The sequence below is a fragment of the Anticarsia gemmatalis genome, chromosome Z (assembly GCF_050436995.1).
Source record: "Anticarsia gemmatalis isolate Benzon Research Colony breed Stoneville strain chromosome Z, ilAntGemm2 primary, whole genome shotgun sequence".
Classification (NCBI taxonomy): domain Eukaryota; kingdom Metazoa; phylum Arthropoda; class Insecta; order Lepidoptera; family Erebidae; genus Anticarsia; species Anticarsia gemmatalis.
In genome coordinates this window covers 18077433-18095490 of record NC_134776.1, presented here as the reverse complement: position 1 = coordinate 18095490, position 18058 = coordinate 18077433, and the positions used below count along the sequence as shown (strand labels likewise).

General features: G+C 35.0%; 1 protein-coding gene across 2 annotated transcripts; it reads right to left on the bottom strand.

Moving 5' to 3' along the window:
• Positions 1-1890: 1890 nt before the first annotated feature.
• Drat (Death resistor Adh domain containing target) lies at positions 1891-17792 on the bottom strand. Of its 2 annotated transcripts, none has more exons than XM_076134450.1 (5): positions 17558-17792; positions 11670-12409; positions 10571-10718; positions 10034-10186; positions 1891-7706 (listed from the first exon to the last, which is right to left on the bottom strand). In XM_076134450.1, the coding sequence occupies exons 2-5, from the start codon at positions 12395-12397 to the stop codon at positions 7590-7592; spliced, it is 1146 nt and encodes a 381-aa protein (XP_075990565.1). In that variant the 5' UTR covers positions 12398-12409; positions 17558-17792; the 3' UTR covers positions 1891-7589. The 2 variants fall into 2 exon arrangements, with proteins under 2 accessions (XP_075990565.1, XP_075990566.1); XM_076134451.1 differs by lacking the exon at positions 17558-17792 and adding an exon at positions 17030-17212.
• Between the last annotated feature and the right edge of the window lie 266 nt (positions 17793-18058).

Sequence of the window (18058 nt, the reverse complement as noted above, 5' to 3'; positions counted from 1 at the left end):
GTTATTTACGAAAGTGACCCGAAGGGCACACAATGTGACACACAGGCTCAGGCAGGCCTGATTTCCTGTGGCTACCTTCTTTTCCGCTCTCGTCTGTATCCGTACCAGTTTACAGTGTAAAATATAATACCTTATTATAGACTGACCATTGCTTACCCGTCTGGATTCAGAATATCACACGCATAATAATGTATACTTGCGATGATACGTCCGAAACCGTGTAACCCGTCATTATTTTTTATATATCATCCGTTGTTTATTTTTTAAAACTTACCACATAGTCTGTTTTATAGCTATCCAATTTATGTCCTTAATGCAACCAATTAATTTGGTTATGTGTTACGAACTACAGCGCCATCTGTTAGTTGCGGCGAACAACGACAACAAACGAAATTACTCGGTTTGCCATCTAGGATATCCTGACCGCACCGGACCCACGTAAGGGTCAGCGCAGACCAAGAGGAGCGCAGCGGAGAGGATTTTTTTAACGCACTTGAAAATCAACTTTAAATTAATTGAAATAAAGTGCATAATTGCTTGAACCTGACAAAAAATGCTCGCGCGTCCTCGAGGATGCGCGGGTATCCCCGCGCATACTCGAGGACGCGCGAGCATCGTACGAAAAATTTCAATGTTGTTACTGAGTTTAAAGAGAGGGAACGTCATTTTTATTCTTCTTCAGTCAAAAGAGCAATTATAATCAAGACGCGGGTATCCCCGCGCATCCTCGAGGACGCGCGAGCATTTTTTGTCAGGTTCAAGCAATTATGCACTTTATTTTAATTAATTTAAATTGGTTATTGGTTGGTGCAAACAACAGCAACAACAAGTAACTATAATATGCGAATGTTGTGAAATAGATTGCAACGCCATCTATGGTCTATATAGGGAAACGCAGGTTCAAACGATTTCTACGTAATTTTAAAATTGATGGCCAGGTCGGTCTATTTGTTTTAAAGGTATTTTTTTTAATTGGCATGATAATAACATACGTAATAACTTAAGACAGAAGGTCCTTTAAGTAGAGACTAAATAGATTAATCGACTTGGTATTATATAGATCTCATAACTTTTTACGGCGAGACTTGAGGTTTTTACAGAATGTTTTTGATGGCATAAGTATAGATAAGTAAATAGTATTTACAAATAAGTAAATAGCTCGCATTGAAAGCTAGCGACTACTTAGTTAAGTTTTCCGGTTCTTGTTAAAAATATTGCTATGAATAAAATTGTAAGATTTCAAATAGTCTAATTGACCTTAAGCATGCCCGTTTCCTTACATTTTAAAGTAACCCCTATATTCAAAAGTACCCCGTTCTACCGGTACAAGCAATATGTACCTAAGTCCCAGATATTCTTAAATTTATTGTTTGTTTATAATGTGATGTAGACAGTCAAAGCCCATTTAAAAGAAGACTAATTCGAATACCGCAGAGTTTTATCTTTTACCTAAATGTACTAGATCCATGATTTACACCTGACTACAGTCTTTTTCTTCTTCTTATCGTATGGTTAGTGGTCAACCTAGTGTCAAAGTTGTTCAAGCCACCCGAGGGCCTTTGACATGGCTTAACGACTGTTGTCGTAGTAGATAACAACCGGGACCGACTTTTAACGTGCCCTCCGAAGCACGGAGACGCCCAGTTCAAATACCACTATGCGGTCCCCCATCTATGGAGTGACCGCGCCAATGGTTGCTTAACCCACAGATCGTTTACCGACCGGTGAGCCCAACTGGCTATGGGCGCCACCCTGTGACTACAGTTGCTTATATCTCGTACCTACTTTTCATTGATACTGTGCTCAAATGCACGCTCCCGTACACAGACAAATACCACACACGAACATTATTTTTCAAGCAGATATTTCAGGATAAATAAAAAACAAATATAACAAACTTTGAATGGCTTTATTAAATAAAGTTACATTAACAAATACGTACATAACTTAATAACTAAACTTACATAAGGTACTATGTACTAAATGTACTACAAATTCACATTTGATATCAAAACTTGACTAGATCTATTTAAAAATTTCATTTCGTTACAAACGTCAAAAAATAAACCTCTTACATTTTCAATTAAAATACTACATTGTGAAAATATTCCATTGAAATTATAATTAAATATTGTGCGCGAATAAGCGAATTATTGTGCTGGTTATAATAATTATTATGTATGTAACTAAACTAATAATAAACTTAAAACATACTAATAAAAATTGTGACACAAATTATTCGTAAACAAAACATTACGTTTTTTATGTATTTTCCAACATTTTTATTTGGCTTCAACTAAAACTAAATCAGTTATAACTTAATAACTACATGTAAAGCTACAAATTAGATGCAATATATTTTTATCGACGACATATCTTTCAATATATAGACACTGAAAATGTTATATTAATAATTGCAGTAAAAATACGCATCTTCGATTATATTGTGATTATCATATTGATTATATTCCAATAATAATTATTAAAAATAATTCGTATCAACTTTTATAAGTCGACAATACATTAAATATTAAACTACAGTTTATTATAATCGTATTATGAAAAAGGTAATTGAAAAATCGTTGCCAAATTCTTGAATCAAATCCGTCAAATGTTTGAACATGGATATTTCATTATATCCAGTTCTTAAAGTTAGTATAATTTGGAAGGTTCATTATATAATTTCGACTTTTTAGTCTTACATACTATATACTACTCCATCACATGATTCACTTAAATTTACATAATCTATGCAAGTTTCAAACTTGCTATTCTTCCCAACCTCCAACCCATTTTAATATATAAGAACTTTATAGTTCAAACGTTATATTAGGATTACAATAGTATATTATAGTCCTATAGGTCCTTAAACCTGGTCTTAAAGATGTTATAAAAGAAATTTGCCAAAAGTATGATGTATGGTGACGCAGGTCCTATTTATTACTCGTTTCCTCCACACTTTCGATCCTGAGCGATACTTAAATATAAATTATAGTTAAGGTACTATTATGTGTGCTACAGCCCTTCGCGAGAATAAGAGAAGTAAAGCCTATTCTTTTCTAAATAAATTGTTTTTTTTTGGAAGACAGAAACCGAAATATAGCTTATCTCTGGCTATAGTACTTTAATTAACCGCAATGACATAATTTTAAAAGTTAGTTCTCCGCTTTGTCCAACGATACATATTCTTTAGAGTCGATTAGACCTTCGATAAATGGAATCAATTTATTATAACCCTTTTTTGTGTTACGTATATAAGTTCGCGAAGAGGCTAACTACAGCTACAAGCATGAGCTCAAACACAAATATGAGTAAATGAATAAAGATAAATTTATGCCACACATTATGCGTATTAAAAATAAGTTAAATATTGTGCTCCCAAAGCAATATTCAAATGAGAAATACTATTTTTAATCATAGTCGTACAATTTTATCGAAAACATGTTGAATTCTAAAGGCAATTTGAAGAATATTAATATAATAATGCGTATTTGTGCTGAGCCCATGCTATCTCTCTAATGAAATGTGATCGGTCCGCTACAAGACTATTGGGCGTCCGAGCTATGCGCAAGGAACATCTACTGCTTGATGGTAACTCTTTCACCGTAGTAACTCCCTCTTACATTTACTTATACTATTGTAACTGATGGCTTTCTGGCACAAGAATAGACTGAAGTATGAAATTTTTTGCAATTGACTAATATTCTTTCAATGCCGGAGGCATCTTTCGAAGTCTCATAAGGGATAATTATAAAGCAAAAACTAGATTTAATTTAAGATTTCTCGGCTACCGCACTACTTAAAGAAAAAGCCCATAACTACAAATTAATAAAGAAAGATTTTATTGAACAGAAAGAAGTGAGTGTCCAGTGGTAGTCTTTTATCAGCTTCAGTAAAAACGTGGGCAGGGAAAGAGGAAAAAGAGGGAGGAGCAACGGAAAAAAGGTCGGAGGGTTTAGAATTTCAAAAGTTTTGAATCCGGAAACTAGTCGGAAAAATCAAATAAATTACTTAATTTTCAACTGCATAAAGTATTTCAACTATTTATAGTATTTAATAGGATTGTGTATCGATGTTTACAGGCGGAATAATAATCACGACAATTATGTTACACTGTGTACATAACCTGCGATGTGACCGGTGACCGTCGCGTCGTGTTGTGCTTAATGTACCATGTGTAGTGCAAGATATTTAATATATTTTATAGATATCAATGAAAAGATATATTAATCAGAGAATATTGAAAAAAAAATAGATCAAATTGAAAAGTAATGAGATTTTCGTGATGGTCGAGTTTGTTTGTCATGTAATTAAAATGTATTTAATTTCTATTCTTACTCTGTAAAGGGACATATTTACGAGATACAATAATAAGGAAGAGGCATAGAAGCACTGCATCTCATCTCTCTCTAGTATTTTAAGCACTTCTATACAAAATTTATTTTGTGTCAATTTTATCGTGTACATGGTTGGGGAAATAATGTGCATAAGTTATTTATTATTCTCATTCTAAAGTCAATAGATAAATCCCAAGTATCAAACATATAAAATACATTACTCTATCGCATAGCTAGCATTACACTACCGTTACATAAAACATATGATACGCGTGCTAAATTTAGCGCAGCGCTATTTGTTATCATAACTCACGATGACTTGTCATACATGCACCCAAGGATAAACACTATCTCGATGTGATAACGCTACATTGATTTATTTGATAATCAACGAAAAAAAATGATGCAAAGATTTGTATATTTAGGTATAATTTGAGATATTGTAATTGCCTATAATGCCTATATTTGTCTTTTATAAAACGAAATATTCGTGTTGAAGTATTTTTTTTTACAAAGAGTTAATACAAAAAAATGCTTGCTTTCACAACTTCTGGTTAAGTATCGGTTAGTTTTAGATTTTCCACACATTTGCTGTCAGATAGATTATCCTGTATTTATTTATGAGTCGTAAATTTTGGAGTGAAGTTTAAAATATAAAAGCAATAAAATAGAGCTTGTGTCAAACTTTATAGTACCAGTTAAGGGTGGCGACCGTGCCCAGCAGCGGGAGAGTAGTGTCTGAATAAGTTTATAAAAGTTTATACGAGTTCATTGAAAAAAAAATGCCTTTTCGTAACAAAAAAACATAATTATCGAGTAATTTCAAGGCAAATACGTATCCAAAAAACGTCTCTACATTTAAAGAATGAAAAATCATGAAGTTAAGATCGCACTGAATCACAAGACAAACAGATTAATATATCCCGTCAGAACTGTGGCCCCATTGAATACATCATTTAAAATGTATTTAAATAACATTCATTGATACAATGACGCAGGATTGAAAGATCACACCCGTTATTGCAAGAATAAGTCAGTGACTTTTAAATTCATGGAATTGGTGCAAAAAACGTGAGAATTTAAAACGTATGATATTGCGTGTACGGGCACGTTATAAATCTTTGACTAAAATATAGTGAAATTTAAGAGATGTGATTTGAAAAGTGGCATTCTTTGAATTTTCCCTCCCCCTATGGGGAAACGGGGTGATTTAAGTAATGAACGTACGTAGACTTCCTTTTTATTAAAATTTTATCGTTTTTTCCGTACGTAGTCAACCCATATTGATATTTTTGACAGAAAGAAAAATATTTGACTTTTTTTGTTAATTAAGTACACAATACATGATGGTTATGACTAAATGTCAACAGTCTGGCTTAAATCCCGAGAAATCATTTCCCGCAGATGAATTCGCAGACATTAATTAGTATAATAATAATTATTTCTATTAATGATAAAGTACTTAATGACTTTATTTGTTGTAGAACAAGCATTGATGTGCTCTGACCTATTTGACCTTTAACTTTCATATTTGACCTGCGACAATTGACGTGCAAAACACATCAATTATAACACTCTGATTGGAAATAGATGACTGATGACGTCAAACTTATATAAATTGAACTGTTACAAAGTTGATATTAGATTTAATCGCGTATCTGCAGGGACAATGATAGAATTCATTAAGGAATCGTAGATTTAAATTGAAATCAATGAGATTTTGTTTTTATGGTTAGATTAGGTCTAGGGGTAAGGAAGATATTTTAATGGGAAGGAATTTCCATGTATTCATTGCTGTCATTATTATTATGTAGACTGAAGAGATCTTTAGTGCGAGAGATTTGAGTGCGAATACTATGTTAATTAGTCTTAATAGAAGCCGAGTATCTAGACATTTTTTTATACGCTAAAATATTTTTTCTCCAACCGGACAATACAATGAAAACAGCAAGAATTTTCAAGAAATAAAGTCCCCAACCCGCACTTGGCTAGCGTGGTGGACTCAAGGCCTAAACCCTCTCTCATTATAGAAGGAGACTCGTGCCCTGCAGTGGGGCATTAATGGGTTTTTATTTTCATTTAATGTTTTGCACAAATATAAGTCACACATCGTGCACAAACGCGTAGGTATTCACGCTTGAACACATCGAAGTAGGTCATGCTAATAAACTCGACGCTAAGTCGCCGCACTAAGGAAAACGACGATATTATTTATATTAGTACCTTGAAGCTTGTTTTGTATACAAATACATTATTTTTAAGGGGCCTTTGTTTTTACTCGAATTTATTGATATGATGCCCGTTTTATGGTATTTTTAACCGACTACAAATAAGGTGGAGGTTTTCAATTGGGAGTTATTTCTTAGCCGATAAAAAAAGGGATTCTCAATTCAACTGCACTTTTTAATATTTGTACCTTATAACTTTTTATTGCAAAAACCGATTTTCAAAAACTCGCGTAACCAAATAAATAGTTCAAACGTCTACACTGTAAAATAAATCCTTTGAAATCAAATAACATCACGCTTTAGCTCACGAAGAAATTTTCTTTTAATCATCTCAAAATTTAATCAGTCATTTATATAGGGAACGTTCCACCACCTTTTATGACATATACAGATTATGTGACCATGGGTAAGCCAAACAAGTTGTTTAATAAAAGGGTGTTGTCCGTCAGTACTATCGCTCAGCCATCTACCGCCAGCAGTTACAATAACATAATCACATAAACGTTATATCGTTCGCTTTGCTTACACATTTTATAAAATAAACCTCGATATGTAATACATTACACAAAATCACTACATGATTATCATACGGAACTATTATAAAGTACCAATTACATTTTTAACTTTGGTTTCCCTAATGGAAGTAGTCACTTAACAGCTAACGAATGAATTTTAAACTCAAATTACCTTTACTTTTAGCCTTTTTGGTTACATACCTAATCTCTAAAGGGTTTCTTATCACCCAAAAGGTACCTGTACCTTAAAAATGTCTTAAGACACATAGGGTAATTACCCATCTTACACAGTCTACGAAAATTTTGTGACAAATACCCAAATACGTCACTACTTTAGAGCAAAATCGAGCACCCTGAATACAAAAGGGTATATCCCTAAATACAGTAGGGTAATTTTGCTCATTACTAATACGAGAGGGTAATGTTGCTCACCCTTATTACATGTAGGGTAAAGCACATCAGTTCTATGTCGTGGCTACGACTACACTAGTCAAAGTTGTACGTCACGCTTAGTCGATGTTGTGGAACTTTAGTATGGCTCGGCCCTTGATCTCCGAGTTGCAGAGCTTCCTCACGACCTCTTGAGCGTCGTCGGCAGGGAATACAGAGTGCGGCGGGGGCTCGATCTGTGAAAGAATAGGTTTTATATTAATGTTAGGGAAAAGAAACGACGTCGCGTGATATGGGGATATAAAGCAAGTTAGATAAGTACATTCAAAGATTTTTGATAAATGCTCATATAAAAAAGGGAAGCCTCCTCTTTCTAGTAGGAACTAACCAGAACCTATATTCGTCATGAGAGAGTTAATTTGCATTGAAGGGAAATCGATCAATGGCATCGAGTGGCATGGCATTACAATGGTTGACTTGGTTAACAAATTATTCACTTTTACTCTTCATAGGGTCATCCAAAATACTCATACCTTGTAACATTTTTCGTAATGTTAAAATTAAAATGATTACACACTGAAACATTATAAATATTATGCACTACTTTCGTCGAAAATACAAAATTGTGACGTCACTATCTTGTGTTTCTAAACTAAAAACTAAACTTAAATGTGTTTTTTACATTATAAAGAATAGCTGATTTGACCAGTAGTGAACTATCCTATTAAACCCGTAGTAGGTATTAAAACAATAAAGTTAAGACGGAAAAAAGAATAAAGAAAAACCTTTACATTATGTTATTGTTTAAAACGGCCAGATGGTATGAATAGTGGCATGCACCTAACGCATGGGATTATAACAATAATATAATGAATATCTCCAAGAATTAGCATTATAACACATGACAATTACATTACCTGGCATTGAGCGTTTCTATTTTAAATTAGAAATTCCTGCGATTTCATAATATAAATGCATACTAACGTGAGTCGCGGAGAATTTCTTTAAGCTAAAAGAATGACTCTGCAAATAATACTCGCATACTTTTTGGTAAAACTATACTTCTAAAAGGATTTTCTTTCAAGACTATGCATTGAATAAAGTATATACCCTGCATGATTTCTCTCGGATTAATTAATTACTCCTCTCTTCAAAAATCGTTGCAACTAAATCTACCCTATAATTATAATCATATGGCCGTATTAGCTCGATTCACTAAACAACAGTCATCCAAACTAATTGTAATATGGGTTTTATATTTTGTAAAATCGCTATATCGGAATCACAGTTAAACAAAGTGTAGTCAAAACTCTGATATTTCAAGCTGCATCTTTTAATAATTGCATCTCTTTGTACATCCCAACAATGGCAATAAAATCAATTGAATAACAATCAATATAATGAATACAAGCCCTTATCGTTTAACAACATTAATAAACGCGGCACTCATAAAACAAGTAATTAATCATCGCATGAGAACCGAACCCACTGACCTTGCGATAAAGTGTACGCAAACGCACTCAGAATTATATACACGCGATGTTATGTTATATTAGCATAAAAGTGCTTTTTTACATAACAGTTTTGTGGTATTAGTTGCACTTAATTTATGATGTCAAGGAATCTTTGGTACGGTCATTTTATAAATGGATGAGTACTGGGTCATCGTGCTATTTGTTTTGTCCATCTCGAAAACGAATATTCAGTACTTTTTAAACAATATGAAAGACTGATGCCTCTGAATCCATTCTTCATAAAACTGATAGTAATGTTTTATATGCGCCAGATTCGTTTAAACAGATAATCCGTTGAACCGATTGAACCGAAATCGTAGCATCAAGATAAAAAGGCAATGAGAAGTGAATTTTCACCTGAAAATTACACCTTTACGGACTGAAAGTTGGTATATGAGCAGAATGCACAAGGCAGTGAGTTTCTACTAAAATCTTGGTGTGATATCGCAGAAGAATACCGACTTTACATTGTAACCATAATTTTTCATTTCACATCATAGTGTTCGTTCTAGGCCATAAACAATCTACTTAATATATTGTCTTATCGCGTGCGTTACTGCGACTCTTCAATCAAATCGTACAAGTGTGCCTAGTCTAGCTAAATTCCTAGCTCGAGTCCGTGGCAATTTAGAGCAATTCTAACAATCATACTCTTAATGCTCTCAAGACATTGCGGATGTATTGAGCGATCGAACGTTGGCGAATTTTCGGCGTATATAAGCTAGTCGGAATCCTAATCATATGAGCGAGCTTGTTTAAATTTTAAGACTAATTTTTTGTTAATAACTTGTTTAGTATGCAAACAGCTACATTGCAAAGTCTGCTTTTTTACAAATTATTATAGGGCAAGAGGGCAGATTTTACACGACATTAATTACTCCAGTAGCCCTGAATTGACTGACTCACCACGAAAATGGAGGGGAGGACCTTCATAAAGTCAATCTCGTATTATAAACTTAGGGCAATTCTTCAAACATCACGCTGATGTTTACCTAAAAAATTGTAATCGCCACGCTATATTTAGTAGTTTTAACATTAGTTGTACTTACTTCAGCCCTGGAAACGAGCCCGACCAGCTCTTTAAGCTGTTCGATGGAGCCGTTGGGCACAATCACTATGTTCACGTTCAGCTCCTCGGCCTTCTTCGCGAACTTCGGCAGGAGTTTCTCTCCTACGTCTTCTGTCACCAATACCACCCCGCCCTGGAGAGAAGAGAAAAATTAGGAGCGAAAAATGATTTTAACAAAGGATTATTGTAGCCCATAACGGTTTAAGTCACATGACTTGCTGTATTTAAACGCTAAGTGTCTTTTAGTAGCCAGCTGATTGAAGATTTTTAAAATGCGATATAATTTATTGTTATATTAGTATAGTGCGATACAACATAATCAAGAGCAAACTATTATTACGGAGTGGCTGATGATGGTTATGAAATCAGTTTCATTTTTAAATTTAAAGGATACTCAATAATGAACCTAACCTAAACGTATAAAGTGAGTTAAAGTAACTTAACCTATCTAAAACAAAAGATTTATCTATAAAAGTACAGCATGGACACTGACATCTATATTAAAGGTTCTACTTACAGGAGCCAGACACTGGAGGGAGCGATGCAAAGACCGGGAAGTGGTGCCAAAGTTGAGCACCACATCGACAGGTCCACCGCACGCGTCAGTGGTCCTCTCTATCAGCTGCTTCTCATAGAGGTCCTCTGTCCACTGGACCACGTTCACTCTGTAGTAAACATCGCACAATTGTGGTTTTTGCTTTTAAAAGATCCCGCACTAAGAATTGGTCTCGTGTCGCGGGAACTTTTATAAACATACAAACAACGGACACAAAGTACAATCAGACCCGAAACAATTATCGACCTCCCGACGCATTGGTAGCGGCGTGGTGACCTAAACCACTGCGCCACGGAGGCAGTCGATGAAATATGCCATGATAAAACTGAGATTAATGTTACTGATTGTCTTATTCATATTATAAATAGCTTTTGCCCGCATTTCGTTCGCGTGGTTTGTGACTTAGGATATTTAAAAAAAATATCGTCCCCTATTTTGTCCCCTTGAGGGTAGAATTGATCAAAATCCTTTCTTAGCGGATGCAGGGCCTATGTTTAACATCCGGTAGATGATAGACATGGGCATGAAAAAATTCAGCCCGACCCGCCCAGTGGTTTGGGCTGTGCGTTGATAGATCACTATGTCAGTCAGTCCTTACCTTTATGTTATATAATATTTAGATAGGAAAGTTAGTGGGGATGGATTTACTATATTTGATATTTTTACACGAATACTACTAAATGGATTTGATGAAATTGGTACACAAATAGTTTTATGACATCGATAATGACATAGGATACTTACTTTATATGGCTGGAAATATTTTGACATGGATGAAATCGCCAGCAGAAGTTAGCAATGAAATAAAGAGAATATGAATGACGTTAGTACATAGTTTAGGTAATGTGGTGTTGGCTATGTTACATAATGAGAGTAGTACTATAGACATAACGATGTTTAAAACGTGTCGGGCAAGTAGTGATGAACAAGAAGTGAATGAATGATTACCTAGTGTGGGAGTGCTGTTAAACTAGCCAACAAATTATTAGTTGTTATAAATATCTGCTACTAGCTCATGAAAGATATTTTTCTACAAGATTTAAAATGAAAAGTGACTTACTCTTCACACTCCTTAGCCAGAACGAAGCCTTCATCCTTCAGCGTGGCCACTGAGATCTTGATTCTGTCGTTGTACTGGCCATGTCTGAAGTAATGCGTCGCGATGCGCAGAGCCCACAGCGCCAGACCACCAGTTCCAACAATCAGCACTGTGGCCTTGTCTTTCTTCTGTGGTCCCTCCAGCACCTGCTTCAGGCAATCACCAGCGGTATTCACCGTATTCATGGCCAACAAAGCACCAGTAGGAAGCATAGCTGCAATGCTCAATGGAAGCTCATCAGGGACTGGCACCAAGCACTTGAAGTCAGGAACAACGATGTACTCCGCATACCCTGCAGGCACGCCTTCATAAGGGTACAGGACAATTCTAGATCCTTCCTTAATTCCATTGATTCTTTCAGCTGCCTTGCCGATAGCATCGACAACACCGGCTACTTCGTAACCCGGGAATAAAGCACCGTCACGAAGACCGATATGAGCTGGGGTAGATGTATGGAAACCAAAGTTTTCCATCTCTCCTGAAAGACTGCCGATGGAAGAAATGGAAGATGTGCTGCAGACTGACGCTGAGCGGGTCTTGGTGGCTCTGTAGCAGGCCCCGGCGTAAACGACGCGGATCCTGGCCCCATACATGGGAACATCAGGTACGGGAACGTCGAAACTGAAGACGCATTCCTTGAGGGTAGGTCCAGGGGACTCGATAGACACCTGCCTGCACAGCTTACTCATTTTGGATGATATCTGTGAAAGAACCAAATGGTTAGATTCGAATGACAGCAAGGTGAAATTTTACCGCTGTCTACAATCTAGACTAACTGTATGTTCATTTTATACAAATCAGTAACAAAGTTTCCGTGTTTACGTTTGTTGGTTTAGAAAAAAATAACAAAAGCCGCTTCCTACTACACAATAAAATGGTAAAAGTTGTCAACAATGAGTGCAGTATAACACAAAAACTGTTATCTGTACGTAGTTACAGCGATTGCTTTGTCATATTATTTACGACTAGCTGACCCGCGCAACTTCGTTTGCATCACATAAGATAATCATAATTGCCCCCACTTTTCACTGGTACTCTGCTCCTATTGGTCGTAGCGTGATGATATATAGCCTATAGCCTTCCTCGATAAATGGGCTATCTAACACTGAAATATTTTTTCAAATCGGACCAGTAGTTCCCGAGATTAGCGCGTTCAAACAAACAAACAAACTCTTCAGCTTTATAATATTAGTATAGATACGTGTTAACTGATAAGTTTGGGAATACAAATCTAGGAAAAATACTATAAAAAATAGTAGCCGTGATTTGGAGAACCGGGTATGTAATTTACTATACAAGCCAGGACTATGCGAAGTTCTTGCCCCCTCTTTGTTTCCTTAGAATGTTTGTACCTACTTTACATCTGTGCTTCCCAATTGCGTCTTTTCCTTGGGGTCCACTTGAATAGCCTATTCAAATACCATCTTTTATGTACAATATCTCTGGTTAAAATTAACCAGTTTAACGCGCTAACGGCCTTGTAATATACTCTCATAATAAAGTTTTTGGTTTACACTCAAATATCTCGTTTTAATATCTTAAGAGAACGTGTTATTCAATGAATAGATGCGATCCTGTTGCAGTATCACTTCCCAACCGTTATATGGCCCGGTATTTCTGGATTTGCAAGATGCAGTCGATAACTGATGCTTAAAGGAATATAGAGTTATCTCTCCTAGAATCAACTTGAAGAGTCCATGGGTAGTTGAGTGGATAAACAAAAAAATATTGAACTTGTACTCTTAAAAGGTTTATCCAAAATGCTCACACTGTGCAATACTTTTCGTAAATAATATTGAAATTGTTATTGTAGCAGACTGAAATATTTTTATGGCACTTATTTGATACCAACGAAACTAAGACACTGTGACGTCACTATGTCGTTTTTCTAATACTAAAAGGTGTTTTTGACATTTTATAAAGAACAGCTGACTTGACTGGTAGTCAACTACCGTATTCTGTAAATAAAACACCCTTATTTACCGTAACAATATTATATAGGTAGTTTATTAGACACGTAGGTACTGTTCTAATTTTGCAAGCGGCCCCCAATGACAAGTGGAATGATTGATATGCACTATTAAAGATATCATGTGTACAAATTCAATTGATAATACACTTAGCGTATCGACACTACTATTGTGATAATAGTAGTAGGTACCTAATTTATTACAGTACGCAATAAAAATATTTGTGAATAATGTGAATTCGATTGGCTGGCTCTACGATTAGAGGCATTGAGTTTAAGATGATTTGACTAAGCCTAGTAATATGCAACTACTTTTTTAATTGCTATTATACGAAAATCATAATAAGGTAGGGTCTAATTTCCTATTCAAGTGTATTTTTGTTCTCAATGATTCAATTATCATTCTTGATATACGAACGAATAATAAAGGTACGATCGACGGTAATGAGCTCAATGTAATTAGCTGAAACTAGTCATATTCTAAGGATACCGATATAATGTCCTGGATTGTCCTTTGTGATAGATAGGTATAGCTATATCAATTTGAAAAGTTTATGAGAAAATCACGAAAATACAAAGCTATCTGTATTTGTTTTGTATAACATGTTAATGGCGTAATGATATTGTTTACCTACGTACAGTTAATGTCTTTAAAAAATAAACATTCTTAAACTTTATACCCGTATTTGAAGGTTAAGGCGAATTTGTACGAATAATTACTATTTACTCCCACGTAATAGGGGACGAATGATATTCACCGGGCACATTACCAATAACGTTCTTTGATAAAGGATTCATGACTCAGCAAGCCTAACGACTTGGTAACGATCAAATAAAGATAATATTAATTATTTTATCTACTAATGACTTTACCTACATAATTAATGTGTTTGTTATACATTTCTAAGAGTAATTTGTAATGCCGAAGAATGAGCAATTGAAGCGCAATCTTTCACAATAAATGTAATCATTTTGAATGTTTTACGTTAGTAATTAAAGAGTACAAGTTTGTATCATTTCCATGTTAACAAGTATTTGAACTTGTTAGTTACAAGATTTTTTGTTTTATCTAAGACTGGTGGCCCGCTCCGGCTCCAGCCAATTCAAAGTTATTCTACAAAAAACCTTAACAATTTTTTCACCAAGACCTTCCTCTTGAATGTCTCTATTTATTTAAACAAATCATCAAATTAGTTGCGTAGTTTTACATGCCTAAGCATACATAGTGACACTGCGGGACAGTCTGCCGGAACTGACTTATTTGTAGTGACAAGACGAGCGGAGCCGCGGGATTCTGTTGTAATAAAAAGTAAACTATCTTTGCAAAGTATTTTTTAAACGAAGTCTTGAATGGGCCTGGCTGTGGGTTAACAAGATCCAAATCTTTCGTGCTAACTTACTAATTGATTTAATTACAATGACAATAATCTCTCAGATTTCATATATGATAATGATAATATTATCAAGCGCGATCGCTGCCGCGTTCGATTGCCGAGTCATGCTTTCATTTAGGATTTCGAAGGTTTATCAAATTGGCATTTATTTCGATTATACACGGATTAGATTTGCGCGGACTATTAACTACATGGATATTAAAACTTTAGTATTACTATGTACATAGGTAACGTCTGTTTACATAGGTAATCTACAAGTCATGTCGTTGCCTATTTTGACTCAATATGGATAACTAATTATCAGATTCTTTTCATTTTAGTTATTAAGGACTACGTTTAATAAATTTATTATTGAAATCTTAATAGCTACGTAACGAGAAAATTTTCCGTTTACACCTTGCGATAGTCACCGTGCGACTTTAATGAGTGAAACGCGCGTCGTGTTTACTCGTAAAATCAAGACTGGACAATAATAATTCATTGTTTTAGAAACTTATCTATTCCTGTGGCAATTTCACTCACGCTAATTAATTACTAAAGTCGTAGTGAGATTTATGATAGTCTGACACCCTTTCGAATGCGCCTATCACCTCAAAGCGATCTGTTAAAATCCGACTGGTAGTTTTAGAGATTTGCGCGATCAAAAAAACTAAATAAACTCATCAGCTTTGATAGCCACAATCGCGAGAAGGGCTTGGGGCTATCTCACATCACACTACGGTCGAAGTAATCACCACTAATGCAAGTGAACCTGCGGTGCTCAGCTAGTTAAGCAATAAAATTCGACTCCTACCTACATCAACTTTATACGTACGGTACGGTACCTACATAAAATAATTAATTGATGCCATTAACCGTTCCACTGGGATATAAACGTGTGGGTCTGAAAGAATCTGACCTGTTTCATATACTGAAAATAAGACGCAAAAATTGGAGCACACAAAATCAATGTTTTATACGATTAGCATTCATTCACGTGCTACATAAACATGAATAGCCGCCAAAATAATTGTATTTATGACGTTTCGCTAATACCTACCTAGTCATAATGTTAAAATAAATTATCGACCTGTTCGACAACTTATTATTCGTTTTAAAAGGATGTAAGTATCTATCTGAATACTAAATCGAAGCTTGAAGTTACTCTGATCAATCATCGATCCTAAAAATTTAAATTAAAAAATGGCGATTGATTTGGTGTGTTTTAAGCGCCAAATCCAGAGTGACACATGTGCACTGCTATTGTTTTGTCTAATAATTGCGCTTCTACTTTATTAAGGTTCAGATTTATCCTCTTACTAGACTAATATTTAGAATAACGTAAATCACATTTAATTATTCAGAGTACCTACCTACTTCAATAGGTATATTTGGCGCGAAATTTAAATAAAAAATTATAAGAAGACAGCACTGACAGAATACAGTAGACATTTTTTTTTAATTGTCTTACCTAGATTAGATGGCCAGTTATAATAATACGTTTATTGTCGGCCTTTCCCTTAGACTGACTTTTTCGCTACTTTAATTTTTTGTATACCTAGGTAGTTTTCATTAAATTAGGTCCGTTAAAATGTTTTAAAATTTTTAAACAATGACAAAAATAATTAATCATTAGAGGTAGGAAAGATAATTAAAAAAATATTTGTACTTTAATGATATCGTTGACTCTTGTCGTAAATTAGTGCATAGTTTTAATTAAACTTAATTTAAATAAATAATAAGGTGTAAAAGGTACCATTTGCAGAAATTAAATCGAGTTGTGAATATTATTTAGTGACAATAAAAAAGCCGTTAAGAGAACAAAACAACCGTGTTTTAAAATAAATGGGACACCGATTTGTTTGTTTTGAAACTTTCCTTTGTTTCCCAGAATATTGGCCAATGTTTTTGTTGCTTAACGCCTTCGTCGCGACATCGCAATACAAAACATATAGGTGGTTATGCATAGGTACACTCACCTCGTCCCAAACAACGCGAAAGACAAAGCTTGGCCTATAAAACTGTATATCAATGTGATATTTCGCACCCCGTGCTGTTTTAAATATTACATTTGTAAAGCAACAAGCGCCCACATCAATACTAAAGTCCACTTCGGATTTCTATGCCTCTAAAAATAGTGTGTGAGCGAGAGGGGGGCCTGATAACGAGAACCGGGTGTTTTGAATATAATAGTAAACAAGGGCAGGGCTGAGGACAATGAACGCGATCACTCCAGAGCCAAGTGACCGCACCAAATCATCGCGAAATTATATAAACACCTTATGACCTTCCCGTACACTGAAGGTCATACAGAAAAAATAAAATAAACACCCAATGGGGACAGGTACACACTAAAAATACATCGCAGACATTTTATAAAGCGTTACCGCAAAACAACGCAAGCATTTTCACAAATATGGATTTTTTACTACGCTCTTCTGTGTTATTCCTTTTCTATGAAACAGACTAAATACAATCAGTCAAATAAAAATAATCACATTATTTACCTGATTTTGGTTCAAAGATCACTATTGATTTGTTTCGGCAGTTGCTTTCTGTGCGTAAATTTTCAAATTCACGTTTATATTTACAAGGACAAAAAGACAGACAATGACGTCACTGACGTTTTTACATTGCGTTCCGTCCGTGCGCGGAACAAAAGGTGGGTTTGGTCCTCTAGCCTACACGTTTGCTTTGTTCGAATGAAAATTACACATCGCGCTCTTGGTATCCCCCAAGACAAGTGCGTGAATTGCGTTGCGTAGTATGAAACGTCAAATGCTATTTTAACGCTGGCAACAAAATTGAAGCTACTTTCCGTTTTCGATTTTGTTATAAAAGACGAAATTTTAATAGTATAAAGAATACCTAGTAATTTTAAATATAATTATTTGATAAGAAAAATCTACGGTTTCTAGCTCACATGAAATAAGTACTTATTCTAAATGTTGACTTAAGCTACTAAAAATAATAATCATGTGCGAATAGGAAATTATACAAATACTTGG